A 15,366-nucleotide genomic window follows, 5' to 3' on the forward strand; every position below is an offset into this window, starting at 1 on the left:
AAAATATGACTTTGAAACTGTCAGCATGATCGGATTTAATGAGCTAGATATTTAAACGAATTGGATATTTTTTTTCTTTTTTCTTTGACATGAGATTTATCCAGAATTGGTGCGATTTAAATGAAACAAGTCAAACTGAATGTGACAGAGTTTTGAGCTTATTTTAGGATCCAGTAGCAAGTACTAACATTTACATTCATGCCGTGACATACGGCATGACATACCGTTTTAAAAGCGTCAAAGCATAAAGTAATAAAATCAGCTAATAGATCATGACTCGCTGTCAAACACAACTGCAATTAACAAAACTCTTGTCACGGTCTTTCAGCAGCGCTGCCGGCTCACGTTGTGTCACTCGCTTTGTCAGTTTTAGACTCTTGCTGGAAGTCGTTCCAAGAAGAGGGGGAGAGGGGGGGCAAATTTTAACGATCTCCTATCCAGATCTGTTCGAACTCTGGGAACATGAAGAAAGGCCTGAGAACGTAGTCTACACCTGTTGTGGGACCCAATCATAAAAGTATGTCAGGTAAGAGAGAACTAGTCCCAGAATGCATTTGTGCACAAAAAGAACATATGTGGCGTCAACAAACAGAAAGAGAAGATCGGCCGGTGGCTGCATGCATGATATATCTTGAGATATTGCTCAGGTGAATTCACACTCGACATTTCATCATAACCCAAAAGAGGAAGGAATGTTGTTGATCAGATTTAAAACAGGCCTTGTTTCTGTAAAAGACACCTGGTTTAGGTTTTATTTACACACCAGATTATTTATGTGCTCCTTGGGACTCAGTGATGTCATTCTCCACCTTGACAGCAGCTGCAGTTGTACTGTGCTGCTTCCTGAAACCAGACTGACAGTCTGACAAAACATCATTCAAATCTAAAAAAAAAATAAAAATCTATAACCGGGGTCCTCAGATCCGGCCCTCGAGGGCCCGTGTCCTGCAACTTTTAGATGCGTTTCAGCTTCAACATGCCCGAGTCAAATAATGAGGTCTCTGGAGAACTTGACTTCATACTGGGAAAGTAATTCAACCATTTGATTCAGGTGCGTCAGACCAGTGACAACTGACTGCAAATGTCTTCCTCTAGTCCTCTTTCAAGCCACATTACTTCCCTGCATATTTTAAATACAGGGAATAAACAGGTCCTTGTGCCGAGGAGTTAACTCTCCTGTGGTGTCCATGCAGATATGAGGAAGAAGCATACATCTTCATGTCTGCGCCCTGCTGCAGTGCACCGGAAATGGAAAAGAAATAAAGAAAAAAGAACAAAAAGAGTTTCCCCTAATGAACTGTCACTCTCAGTTACCAAGCAGAGGTTGGTGATTTCTACTCAAGCAGCACTTTATTAGTCCTTTCAAAAATGAGAACAGCTGACATGTGTCACAAACGCTCAGTGTCTGATATCATAGTCACTAATTTCTTAAATTTGAGGTTTCTCACAAGGAGTCTGGGAACCAGTATTTCTGGCTCGGCATTATATCTCAAAATCAGGATGATCAAACCTTGCATATTAGTTTAGCATCCCACCCTAAACTATGGGAACCTCTGGCATCTGTGAATCTTCCTTAAGTTCCAGCGTGAACAAATGCAATGAGCTTCCCATCAATCTAACTGCAGCTGCAAAAGGCAAAGTGAATATTATTTTCAGGTTGTACGTACAAAGAGAAGCTGCTTCCAAATTTCCACAAATGTCACCCAAATGTGTTGAATCAATAACTGTGTAACATTTCAAGTGAAAAGTAATGGTTCTTTTGCAAAAATCTGGTCTTTTTTTTTTTGGTTTTGAACTGCAATGTTGTTCTGGACCAGACTTTTAACTCCTTTATGAGTTTTAGTAAACAAAAATGAACCCCTCCAAAAAAAAACCAAAACAGATGAGTAATACAGTTACCTAAAGAGATCAGTTGATAATGAGAGCCAAATGTTTTTCCATACTTTCACTTCTGTTCACAGTGTATCTGTGGACAAAGAGCATCTCATTCACACTTTTAATAATTCACTAAAACTAGCCGGAAAAGAACAGCGGCTCTAATCATTCCCAAGCAGGACAGTACTGCATGTCCTCAGCAGGAACTGGAAGGATTTTCACAGATTATGATAATGTTGGAGGATCAAGCTAAGCTCTTGGCTGTTTACACAGAACAGTATTTTCTGTTCTCCACTGTGGATTTGTGTGAAGTGCTGGTTTGTGCTGCTTCTTCAAAGTGAGTTTTCACACACTCCAGTTTATCTCGCTACCAACCTAAAAACTTAAGGATTAAAAAAATAACTTGTTTTTAAACTATAATTTAGCAGTATTACCCAGCCTCCTGGGTTAACGGACCCATTACCCGCTTCAGTTAGGATTTTTATATTTTTTTAAAACAATATTTTTCGATTGGGTTGCATTTTTAAATTTTCAGTCAGTTAATAAGATAAAGTGAAATAAAAAGTAGCTTAGGCCACATCAGTTCATTCAAGTAGATGAATTAGTATTATAAATGTATTAGTATCAAAGCAGTTATGACACTGATCATTGATTACAAATGGAATCGAACAGAATTATGAAAACACCAGTTATCACAATATCTAAAAAAAAAAATTAGCTCAACTCACATCAAAAGCTTAGTGTCAAAATAAAGCTGCACAATTTAAGGAAAGCATAACTTTACACTATTTGTTAATTTTGCAGAGAGAGTTCTGTGATAACTAATGAATGTTCCCCTCTGAACTGTTTGTGCTCCACCATCAATGTCTCTTCTTCACGCTCCGCAAAACATACAATTCTCAGTTCTCTCTACGATTTCTATTAGTTGTGGGAATAAAGGTCAGTTAAAGCTAATTTTAGTGGCCAAATGTATTATGGGAAAGCAGAATTTCCAAATATTGTATCCCTCTGTCATTTTGGCACATCCTGACATTGTGATAGTGATTGTAAATCAATATTTATATATCAAATGATATGCCATCATTTTTCAAAGGATTGGACAAATTAAACCAAGAAGTTGAACAGTAAAACTTTTTTTGTCATAGTTATTGGTGGATAATTTGATTATCATGTGAGCCAGATTTGAATCATATTCATTTTCTTCTAAAAATGATTTATGGTACTTTTACAGTCATAGTAACCTTGGCTCAATGAATACCCAGCTGGCCTGGGGTCAGAAAATAGAGTACAAGCAGTTTTAAAGCGTTCTCTGCTTTGCTGCTTGTTTTGTGCTGCTGGACACTAGTCTGGCCGGGGTGAAGGCCATCACTCACCGTGGGAACCAAACAGAGCTGCATCCAACTTCACATTTTCCACAGTGAAGGATTTCAGAGTTTTTCAAATTCCCTGCACACCTCAGCGATCCCTCAGCTGCTACATTAAACTGTCAGCTTGACCCTTCCTCTGGCTCAAAATGTTTGATCTGGTGGTCATGATTTAATTTTTGCTCTCGGTCAACTTCTTGTGTTAAATTACATATGCATCTCTTTGTTCAAAAGAAATGTGCTGTAAAATCCATCTCTCTGTTCAGGGTTACAGTGAAGGCTGTATGCCGGACTGAAAAGCTACATATTGAATAATACATAGAGAATGAGGCTCTGTTTGAGGCAAGTTGAGCTTCATTATTCATGTTCATGTGTCAACCTTCGCTGGCATGATGCCTCAGTCATGCTCTGATTTCACAGCCTTTGTTGCAGAATACTCTAATGTGATCTAATGTGAGCTTTGAAGGCAGGAAAATGGCCACTGGCTTACAGAATTACAAATTATTTCACAGGATCTCCTCGGCTTTTTTTTTGTAACTGCAATTCTGATTGGCTTAAATATGAGAGAGATCTTGAAAGAGTGTTTTGAAAGTCTTTGCTGTACTTTTTAACCACTAGATGGAAACATTCCATTAGATACTGAGGGAAGTTATTCCAGCATTGAGGCTCAAGAGATGAATAATGATAGACTTTGCTGTATATGTACATTTGATTGTAAGCAAAATGAGAACAATAAAGGAAACAGAAGTGATATTAAAGCTGTTTTCCATTCCTGTTCAGCCAGTGAGTCATGTTTTCATTATACTTGTTACTATACCAGCTGTGTTTGGTCACATTATGACCAAACGCAGTAAACTGGAGTATAACTAACAAGTTTGTTTGATTCAAAACTTCAATTCAGCAAAGGTAAATTAACAAATCATATTGATTTATTCTGCACGGAGGGATATATCTCTGGCAAAAGATGACTAATCGTACAGCTAATGGAAACATAAAATTCAGCTTCTCTTTAAAATTCAATGTTATGTAAATGACATATATATTAGTTTTGCTTCTTGAATAAAATTACTGAAATAAATTGACTTCTTAGATGCTGCATGTGACACAATTGACTCATAGCAAGAAGTTGCTGCACTCAAATCCTTCAGGGACTTCACATGTTCTCCCTGCACATTGTCGTAAGGTGTGTGTGTGCGTGTGTGTGTGTGTGTGCACATGGTTGTTTATCCCGTGTGTCTCTGTGTTCGGGTTGTATGGGTAATTTCAAAATATGAAATCATTTCAGAACTGAATTACTAATATCACCTCTGAACTCTAATTCATTTCACAGCTAAATCTGGGATTGCAATCCTCCAGGCTAATTTAAGTGAGGCTAAATTTCCTGCTTGTCATCAAACTTCAAGTTTTAGATGCAGGCTATTATTTTTCAGATGATAGAAACTTTGGGTCGTCACAACCAGCTTGGGAGCAACACCCACCCGCATGATTATGTGTTGAATGTCCGCAGTTATGCAGTGAGGTAATTTGTTCACCGTGCGTCTGGAGCGAGCACCGGACCACGAGGAGCTGAGCGAGTTGAGCGCCTTTCAACCCACTAGACATGGAACTAGTGGTGTTTTTTTTTTTACCTTTGTAAAAAGATTAGTTTTGTTACTTTATCATTCACCTAGTGGCTTACAAAAGAAAACAACATATTTATTGTTCTCCGGCGGTCTGGCATTTCAACAAAACGAGAGCATTTTGCTGTGTTAAGAGGACAATCACGTCAGTGTTCATTCAAATAAATGTCAGTGTTCAATATACGCCATTCTTAACTGTGCTGGTCCCAAGATGTTCTATAAAAACAGTGTTTGCTTTAATTATTTCCCGTTGCCAAAAGCTCTGACTGGTGCTGGGAGCAAAAAAAAAAAAAAAATCCATCTTCCTGAATTCATTAAGAAGGTGTTACTGTGATTAGTTTGGCAATCCCAAGCTAATAACAAAACTGCCTGCTGCAGCGTAAGCAAAGCCAGTCAGCCAGAACTAAAACAAACACCCAACAAAAATACCCAGACTGCTTGCTTTGGGGAGAGCAGCCAGATTTATAGGCTGGGAACGTTGGCCCAGCTGCTCCCAGAGTGCAGCTAGAACCAGGTTTTCAATTTACCTACGTAAATAAAGGATCCCAATTAAAACCTTTTTAAACAATCCAAATTGAAGTCCCTGTCTAAACTCAACTGCACATGTTTGTTCATATCTGTGGTTCTAATGTCTAAACCTTTAATTACACATATCAACATCACCAAGTTAAGGACTTCCATGTCTTCAGAACTACAATTTTATTTTTTTTTCACTTTCATCAGCTCAAAACAAACAAAGCAAAGCACTTTGTAAAACATCCAAAAGATTTGCTAATATTTTGAAACAGATGTTTTCTATTCCATTGGCCTAAAAATAATTTTTAATTCCTTCTCAGCAGCTTAAACACGAAAATTATTGCTACATTTAGGTGTAAAGGTGTCCTGGTAAGATGGGAGGTAAAAAAATAACTATTTAAGAATTACGTCTTTAGAAGCAAGGCCTTAAAAGGTACACATTGGGCACTAATTACGCTCCATATAGTACCTATTACAATAACCCAGAATTCACTGCACAGCTAACTTTATGGATGGTGTTTCCCATCCTTACGGCAGAAACACTCACTCACTACACTCACCAGAAAAAGCTCCCACAACTTCATTCAAAAACAAGTTTTTATTGGCCAATTTACAGAAAGTGCTGTAGTGACCATTCCAAAGAAAAACAGAACAAAGAGTCCAAAAAACAAACAAAAAAAAAAACAAAAACAAAAAAAAAATGTACACGTTATACAAGGTTTCAATGTTAATTCCAATGTCCTCTTCTAAAACAAACGTCAGGACAACACTGGGGATCGGGCCGATGCAAAATCCACCAAAGCTTTAAGTTGGGGGTGCGGGAGGGGAGGTGATATCACAAGACCAGGTTTCAAGGCAGATGAGGAAAATTCCTAAACAACATGTCAGAGCTGTACATGGAGATACAATAGAGCTTACGGTACACACATACAGTAGATTTGCCCTCAAGAGAAGAACTTGAGGCTCACCAGGTTAGAAGAGGCCAAAAAACAAAACAAAGCTTCGATTTGTCCTCATCAGACTGGTTTCTCTGCTATCAAACGGTACAACCAGACTGGATCAGGACGGCCACAGTCAGAGAGTAATGCCCTTTCACTTTGATATGAAACAACTCCCATCTGAGGTCTTTGAGCAAGTGAAAAGTGACTCATGAAATCTGTATTCATTTTGTTTCCACTTCTCCCACAGCTGCACCAGACCATCTCTCCATTTTGTAGATTTAAGTGTAGGCAAATGCACTAGGATTACGTACTCCTGCAGAATATACTGCAAAATATATATGACAAGTAACACACAAGAAATTGGCAACCATATGTTTAAATGACTGAATTGACTTTAAATGACTTTGGACCATAAGCAGTTGATTTGATAAACGCATAAGAAATAGAACAATTTGACAAGTTTAAAATTTCTCTCTCTGATGTCATTTTATTGCAGCTATAATTTAACTTCATGTGTTATATTTTTGTATTTAAGTTTGTCATTTGGTAAGGAAATGTGTAGTGAAGTAGGATTCTTCAATTGGACAATTATTTTTATGGCCACCAGGTGTCATACTAGAGCTGCAGATCTTTGGTTCAGAAACGAGAGTCAAAACTAACAACACAATTCGGACGATTCGGACAACGTTGTAAAATTGTGTCAGAACAAGACTGACTCCAGTTTAATCTTTCTCATAATCTGTTTCAGCTTCCCAACCTCTGAAAGAACATGTTTCCCCGCCCTATGCGTACAGATCCCCTGCAATGACCCCAAGTCATCATGGGCTTAAAACGTACAAATAAAGTTTTTTTAACACCAAACAATTCTACTCAAAATGTTCTATCCTTTGTATTTAGTTACTTGGATCAGTTTTCCCTGATCATGCTAATCTCAAGTGGAAGTTAATGGAAAGAAGACTCAGAGTTAGCAATTGTTAGATAAACGTCACAGGAAGCAAAATAAGAATCTATTAGAAAGGCAACTAACTGTATGTTCAGCCGACGTTTCCAAGCTTTTTCTTCAAATTTCATCAACAGAGAGTTAGTCTGCTGGTTGTTTCCTTTCTTTTGATGTTTTGTACTTAACCAGTTTTAGGAATCAAACCCAACATTTTTGCGGATGCAAAAGCCGGAGCTGCCTACTACAGGATGTCATTTGCACCTCAGTGGAATAGTTTTTGAAATGGCAAATAGAGCCAACTTTAGGCTTAAGTTAATCATTTCTTTAACTTTTGACCTTACAACCTCAACCTGTCTCTATGGTGAATATGCTAGAGACAGCTTAAAACGTCAACTTCAAATCCTTTAGCTTGGGATGTCGCCTAATATAATTCAAGAAGACTCACAGCTGTAAGATTACTTTTTTTTTTTTCCTGAAAGTTGTTGATAATGGCGGCTATAATCTGTATTTTTGAGAGAACATTTCTCAAAACGACAGCTTGAAAATCCTTGACTAGTACAACAAAACTGCAGCACCTACAGAAGCACTCGCACATACATTTGAATTAACGTCAATGTCAGCTGCAATGTCCTTGTCCTGGAGCTAAACCATAAAAAAGTATAAAATGCCTCAGCATTCTGCACAAAGCAGGATTTGTAAAGACCAGTTGGTGACAATTTATTTATATCAATCGCATTTAAATGCGATTTAAATTTGCAATACTGAGTCCAACTGCAAAGCCTTGACATACATTACTTACTGGTGATACTAAGACAGCATGAAGAGGATAGATAACAATAGTCTGTCATTCTAGTGCTAACTCTGATTTCTTAATACCGGTGAAGCTTGGTGTTTTGCTGCTTTTGTCTTGAATTAAGGAGATGTGAGAAAAAGTTTCAGACAAAATGATCACTTTATTCCACTTGTTTCTCTCAGGTCTCTCCATTTTAGGCCAGTAAAGAGGTTTCTAGATGCTTCACCATTTCAAACATAAAGACATTCTGCTGTGGATCCCAGTTAGTCTTGGAACCAGTTTGGTGGGGGGGAAGACTTGGGGGTTGTATTCTTGCAGGCTAAGGGATCAGAGTGTGTCCGTACATATGAACAGGTGACGTGTGGTGTGTACAGGTGAAGAGAGGAGGGTTGTTGAACATTTCAGGACGGTGATAAAGGAGGAGGATGAGGAGGGCTGTCACTTACTATACTTGATATTTACAAGAAGGGAGCGTATAAAAATGTACAAGGAGACTCCTCTTCTTTTCTCAAAAACCCAGAACGTAGAGCTGGCTGCTAATTCGACATGACATCTGAAACAGCACATTGATCTTTTTTTTTCTTTGTTTTTTTAAAATACCATTGAAAATATGCTTTTTCTGTAAAATCACCTGGCTTTGCCATATTGGCTAGAATAAAGACAGATAAATAATAAGTATACAAAACAAAAAATAGTCTAATTTTCTTTACTTTCGCGACTCCATTTTTTTTTTTCTTAAATAAAGGCTGTTTTGCATTTTTAATGTGGGGACATCAGAAATCTTACTGTGGAATTTTACACATCAAACTGGATAGATGGGACCGAGTCGACAAAAAATGGGTTTCTTACAACTTGTTCTCACAGAAGACAGTAGAAATGAGGGAGAGCTATCATCTCTCCGAGAATGACCCAGATTTGTGGAGCTTTGTTGTTGGAGAAGCAGTTCTAGCGCCCCATTGTTTCTCTGATCTGCATTTGTTTGTGTTTTCATACAATCTTCCACTAGGGGGCAACAATACTTTATTTTTCAAGCACGTGAAGCCCCTTTTTGTTGTTGTTTACAGCCGTCTCATGTGGGATTTCATCGAGGATGTGTTACAGAATGCGTGTGTGTGTGTATGTGTGTGTGTGTGTGTGTGGGAGTGAGCGAATGAGTGTGTGAATGTGTGTTTTCAATAGCATATTGTTGGTTTGTCCCATCTTCGGGGCTTCTCACTCGAGCGTTGCATCCTGGGTAGCTGGACGTCCACTTCCTCCTCGCTGTCATCTGATTCATCGCTGGTGACTTCTTCATCCTCTTCATCCTCATCCTCTTCCTCCTCCTCTTCGTCCTCTTCCTCCTCCTCGCTGGCCTCTTCCTCCCCTGCAGTGCGGTTCTTCAAATTCTGTGGTGACAAAAATACAACCCATTTTTTGTCACCACAAGGAAGATTAAACTTCCTTGTTTAGGTGAGAGTCATATAAATTATTATATCAGAATAATGAGAGAGATAATATATATATATGTTTACATAAATTGAATTAGTATTTGGTCAAATACTTTTTTAATTGTAAGAATTGGGTCAAATGTTTTGGGTTTCCTTACACAATCTTCTCAGAATAGTTTGCTAGATTTGTGACTCATTCCTTGTTTAGGGCTTTGAAAACATGGACCACATACTGTTCCGTCCTCATGATGATGGCATCTACTGTGGTGAACACCCCCACATCATGATGCTGCCACCTTCGTACCTCACCATTGGAATGGTGCTCTCATGCTTTCACCTGCTCATTTTTTTATTCAAATGGCCAAAAAAACACAATTTTAGTTTCACTGGACCATAGTACATGTCAAAATTCACATCCTGGTCCTTTAGTGCCTTTCTAATTAACTTCCCCCCTGATATTTTTTGATGTCATTTTATTTTTGCATGATTTGACTCAACGAAGCAGTGTACTTGCTCTGAATAAATCAATCAGAAGACATATTTATAATCTAAATATTAACTTCAGACTTTAAAAACAGAAAACTCTTCTGAAAAATATTGTGCTTATAATTCTTGCATTTTGCAAACAGACAATTCTGGCAGTCCTAACTGGCCTAAAACTTTAAAAATGTTGTCTAAATTAAACTTCAAGTGTCGCTTGAAACAGTGTGTGTAAATATCTGGGTTTGGGTTGTATTTGTCACACACTTCAGGGAAGATGTACCTCACAGATCAAAGCGGGTAGGGCAGCAATTAAGAAGAAGTCCTGAAGTGAGGGGTTAGTAGTTGAAGTCCTCCTTTTGTCAGACACATGAAATGTGACTGAGTCTTACATTTTTGAGCTGTAATGACTTTCTTCTGTATCCCAAAACAAACAGAAGGGGGGCTTTCTTGTCAGCCAAAAGAAGGTCTGCCAAACTGTTGTGGCATGCTTGCATGCTTCACAACTGCTTGCCAAAGATGAGCCAGGCAGCTGGGTTTTGTTCAAAAGACTTTTCCCCAAATTTTTTTTACCAAGTTTTCAGAGACATCGCAAAGTTCCAGGTATGAGGATTCATAATCATACAGAGGAATTGTACTTTTTAGCCCAGATACCCTGCAGAAATCTTTGATGCTCCTTCTTTTTTTATTGCATTGTTACCAAATACCAAATATGTATCAAATTTCCAACTAGTTTAGAAGGGGTAACATTTTTGAGCCTAAAAATGACAGCAGAAGTGGCAAAGACACCACCATCAGCAGAAATCACCCCAATAAACCACTTGTTATCCAGTTAGCCTTCATGCTATATGCTGAAGTTAACTAGCTTCAGCATATAGCATGAAGCTAGTTCATGCTTTATGAACTAACATGAACTAGCATGAAGCTAGCATGCTAGTTCTTCCCGCTGACTGCTGGGAAGGAAAAAAATAACATATTTGCAAACAATAAACACACATTGGTTAAGTGCTAACTGTGGTTGGTGTGGAAGTTGTCAATGAAACAAGAAAACTGAAAATCAGCTATTTTCAATGTTGGTTTTAAAACTGAAAGTAAAAGAAACACAAATGCAGAAAGATGCAATTAATAGACAACAGCATTTTATCCAGATGAATGTTGGGTATTGGCTCAGGCTACTTACAGCAGACACTGAACTTCCGCAGCTCCAGGACATTTTGGTACTTTAATTGTTGAAAAAGAGCCATCTGCCATACCACTTCAATTTGCACGTACAAGTTGGTATAAGCTTCGTCTGATTGGTGAAGGAGAGGCTTTATCTGGATCCCACTTCAGCAGAAACCAGGAAGGCTGAAAAGCTGCTTTGCTTTATTCTTTTGAATTTTCTTCCTCAGTCTTTGATGGAACATGCAGGATTTGAACATTTTGGAAGTTTTCGAAGTCTAAGAGTTAAGGTAAGAGGCTACATGTCCTAGGAAGCGTCCACTGATACTGACATCCATAGTTAATGATAATAACTGTGCTTACTATGTCGCTAATGTGCAATAGACGGTCTAAAAGGTCAACTCTGTAGTCATTATGTTTTTGTTATAAAATCTCAAAAAGCATGCTGCATTAAGAAAATTGACAACTTACTGCTGTAAGGATTCAAATAAATATTTTGAGCACTGTAAATCAAAATCGTCCAAACTTAAATCAGCAGGTCAAAATTTTATCAAATCTGGAGAATCTCTGACTGGTGACCAAAGGACTTATGCTGGAGTTAGATTTCACTAACTTACAGCTAAAACACTGGAGGAAGCCCCATTTATCTTGCAGACATTCTGATCATCGACGTGCTCGTCACTCCTACCTCCATGGGGTTGACTGTAATCGTCAGAGCCGAGTCCTCCCAGTTTGTGTCTGCCTCCTTCACCGATTCCCCCTGCTTCACCTCCTGCTGGTGGGTCACGTGGATGCGGTATATGCCCAGCACCACCACTACCACCAGGGCGGCGATGCACATGACGATCACCACGGTGGCGGCGCTCGGAACACCTGAGGACAGAAGGAGAGGAAGCAGATGAGGTTGATGGGATGCAGAAGCAGCTTCTCTGTTGGAGCTGGACATCATTTAGTCTGGATTTATTTTGCTGTTAGTTAAGAAGAACAGTAAGTTAGTTGGAGATTTTTATGAGTAATTATAAACACAGAGAGAATCAAGACAAGTTCTCTCCCCCTGACAATCTTCCAAGTCTTAAATCAAATCCCAAGTTAACATATGAAGGTTCCGAGCTGAGTCCAAAGTCCAAAGACATGCATGTTCTGGGTCAACTCCAAGTCATACACTGCATCTAAGTTCCAACCTTTCTAGGCTCCATGATTAGAAGTTAAGAAAACATTACCCCATACATTAGTCACTTTGTGACCTTTGACTCATCAAGTGAAAGGTCATAAAGTGACCTTTCACTTTCTCTACAACTGCTGATATTGTAGAGAGACAACATCAGCAGTTGTCGCCTCACTGCTGTGGTTGGCAGTCTACATGTTTATCAAACTAAGATTCATTAATCCATCATTTAGAATAGTATTTTTCTGTCTAGTGTTATATATTGGGTTATGGTAAATTATCATAAACTGCCTGGCAATTAATAAAGCTATCCTTAATGGATTCTAAAAACATGTGATCCTCTTTATTAGTGACATATTAATTAAAGAACCTTTCCACCAGTGTAAGTGTCTCTGTTTCATCGAGGGGTGCAGAAGAAAAGCAGGTACAACAGCAGCATGCAGGATGAGGAAACACTAACAAATGGTCAGAACCGCATAGCGGTACTATTGAAACAGTTCAAGCTCAAAATAAATAAATCAATCAATCAATCAAATTTTATTTGTATAGCACATTTCAGCAGCAAGGCATTTCAAAGTGCTTTACATCAATAAACACAAAAATACAGTTATGCAACATTGAATAAACAATAAAAAAAAACCCAGTAATTTTCCCGCCAAGTCAAAGTTCTACCCTTCGAATAGGCAGGAAAAAAAAAAAAAAAACTCCATTGGGGGGGACTCCAACCCGCTCCCCTTTTCAACAACGGGGGGGACTCCAACCTGCTCCCCTTTTCAACAACGGGGGGGGACTCCAACCCGCTCCCCTTTTCAACAACGGGGGGGACTCCAACCCGCTCCCCTTTTCAATAACGGGGGGACTCCAACCCGCTACCCTTATCAACAACGGGGGGGACTCCAACCTGCTCCCCTTTTCAACAACGGGGGGGGACTCCAACCCGCTACCCTTATTAACCAGGTGACTCTGAACCCATCCAATCACTGAATAGATGCTTAGAACAGATCAATGTGTGGATGTGCCAAAACTTTCTCCAGCTGAACAGAAACAAAACTGAAGTTATTATCTTTGGACCTAAAGAGGAGCGAACYASAATCAATGCACAGCTTCAGTTATTACAACTAAAAACCAACGATCAGGCCCGAAACCTGGGAGTAGTGATGGACTCTGACCTGAACCTTCAGAGCCACATTAAGATGGTCACAAAGTCGGCCTTCTATCACCTGAAGAACATCTCCAGGATTAGAGGACTTATGTCTCAGCACGATCTAGAGAAATTCATCCATGCGTTTATCTTTAGCCGCATTGATTACTGCAACAGCGTCTTCACAGGTCTGACTAACAAATCAAACAGCTGTAGCTGATCCAGAACGCTGCTGCTCGGGTTCTCACTAAAACCAGGAAGATAGAGCACAAAACACCAGTTTTAAAGTCCCTACACTGGCTCCCTGTAGCTCAAAGAATAGACTTTAAAATACTGATGTTAGTTTATAAATCACTGAACKGTTTAGCACCACAATACATTAAAGATCTGTTATTGTTGTACCAACCGTCTAGATCCCTCAGATCTTCTGGTTCTGGTCTGCTCTGCATCCCCAGAACCAGATGAGGAGAAGCAGCATTCAGTTTCTATGCACCACAGATCTGGRACAAACTTCCAGAAAACTGTAAAACAACTGAAACACTGGGTGCCTTTAAATCTCAACTTAAAACCCACCTGTTTAGAGTTGCTTATGGCTAAATTAGGGTTAGAGTGCGGGTTTTGATGTCTTCCATGTTTTTATGACTTTAATGTTTTTAATTTCTTTTTAAGTCTTTAATGTTTTTAATTTCTTTTTATTTCTTGTCTCACTGTCTTCGTTTTTAATGCACCCCCCCTGTGTTTTTAATGCCCCCCCCCCCACTGTTGAAAAGGGGATCGGGTTGGAGTCCCCCCCGTTGATGAAAATACTTCAATGAGCTTCTATCTCTCATATGTATTGATTACAATTGTTTGATAATTGTCGGTGATTTCAACATTCATGATGACAACCCCCAAGACCGAGGGGCTAAAAAGCTCTGTAATATATTAGAGAGTTTTGGTCTAACACAACATGTCAAACAAGCGACACACACTCAGGGACACACACTGGACCTGGTTATCAGTAAGGCTGTGAGTATTTCCAATGTCTCTGTAACTGATATTGCCCTGTCGGATCATTTTGCTATTTTCTTTGACAGTTCTTTATCCGTTAACCCACTTGGACAAACAGCTACTGTCACAAAACATTCACATTAAATAATAATGTGAAAGTCCAAGTCAAGCCCAAAGGGTTTAATGCTTTTATCAAGTCGAGTCTTAAGTCATTAAATTTGTGACTTGAGTCCACACCTCTTCTCTTAAGATATTTTGTTTCAGGTTATGCAGCCATTACTCTGTGACTGTTAATCGTCTCCCTGAATCAAATTAGATCATTATATGCCAGAATGGGCTTCTTTAATAATTCAGATTTTTCTTCTCTACTTTTTTTTTCCCCCGGTAAATTTTAGGCTCTTCCTGAAAAGAATCTGTCAAAACTTATCTGATTTTTTGCTTTATAATTGCATTTGTCTGTGAACTCTTCATAAACTCCCTCAGGTGAGTTAAAACATTTATTGCTCTTGTCAGAATTGGGTTGGTATGTGAATCTTCAGTAATCAGTATTCTCTCCTAATTATCCACGTTCAAACTGTAGGCAGCACAAGAAGGTATTTCTCTCTTCTTTTTTTAGTCCATGCCTGAAATGAAGAGTGACGGTAAATGAATCATAAGAAAACCTTAATAGAGCCCCGCATTTCCTACCTGAGCTCAAACTGCCCCCTAATCCTGACCTTTACTTTGCTTTGGTTGATTCTCATGATAAACATTATGAGATGAACGTTGGTGAAAAAGCTCAGACAGATGGAAAGCATAATGTAAAGCATCCATATAGCAGCTGAAAATATCTTTCAATTGTCACTTTTTAGATATTTTTAAGTTGTTCAGCTTGAAAGTCTGCCTTGAAATTTTATTTTTGAGAACTATAATTCACCATTATTGATATTATCAATATCAGTTGCCCAAGCAAAC

General features: G+C 38.8%; 1 protein-coding gene across 1 annotated transcript in view; it reads right to left on the minus strand.

The window, feature by feature from the left end:
- Positions 1-5,953: 5,953 nt before the first annotated feature.
- Positions 5,954-15,366, minus strand: part of LOC103474938 (calsyntenin-2) — a 280,107-nt gene continuing 270,694 nt past the window's right edge. The window contains exons 16-17 of the mRNA XM_008426222.2: positions 11,805-11,989; positions 5,954-9,433 (exon numbers count right to left, since the gene is read on the minus strand). Coding sequence (XP_008424444.1) covers positions 9,221-9,433; positions 11,805-11,989 — 398 coding nt within the window. The 3' untranslated portion in view covers positions 5,954-9,220. The remainder of the gene's footprint in view (positions 9,434-11,804; positions 11,990-15,366) is intronic.

The sequence above is a fragment of the Poecilia reticulata genome, linkage group LG13 (genome assembly GCF_000633615.1).
Source record: "Poecilia reticulata strain Guanapo linkage group LG13, Guppy_female_1.0+MT, whole genome shotgun sequence".
NCBI lineage: Eukaryota > Metazoa > Chordata > Actinopteri > Cyprinodontiformes > Poeciliidae > Poecilia > Poecilia reticulata.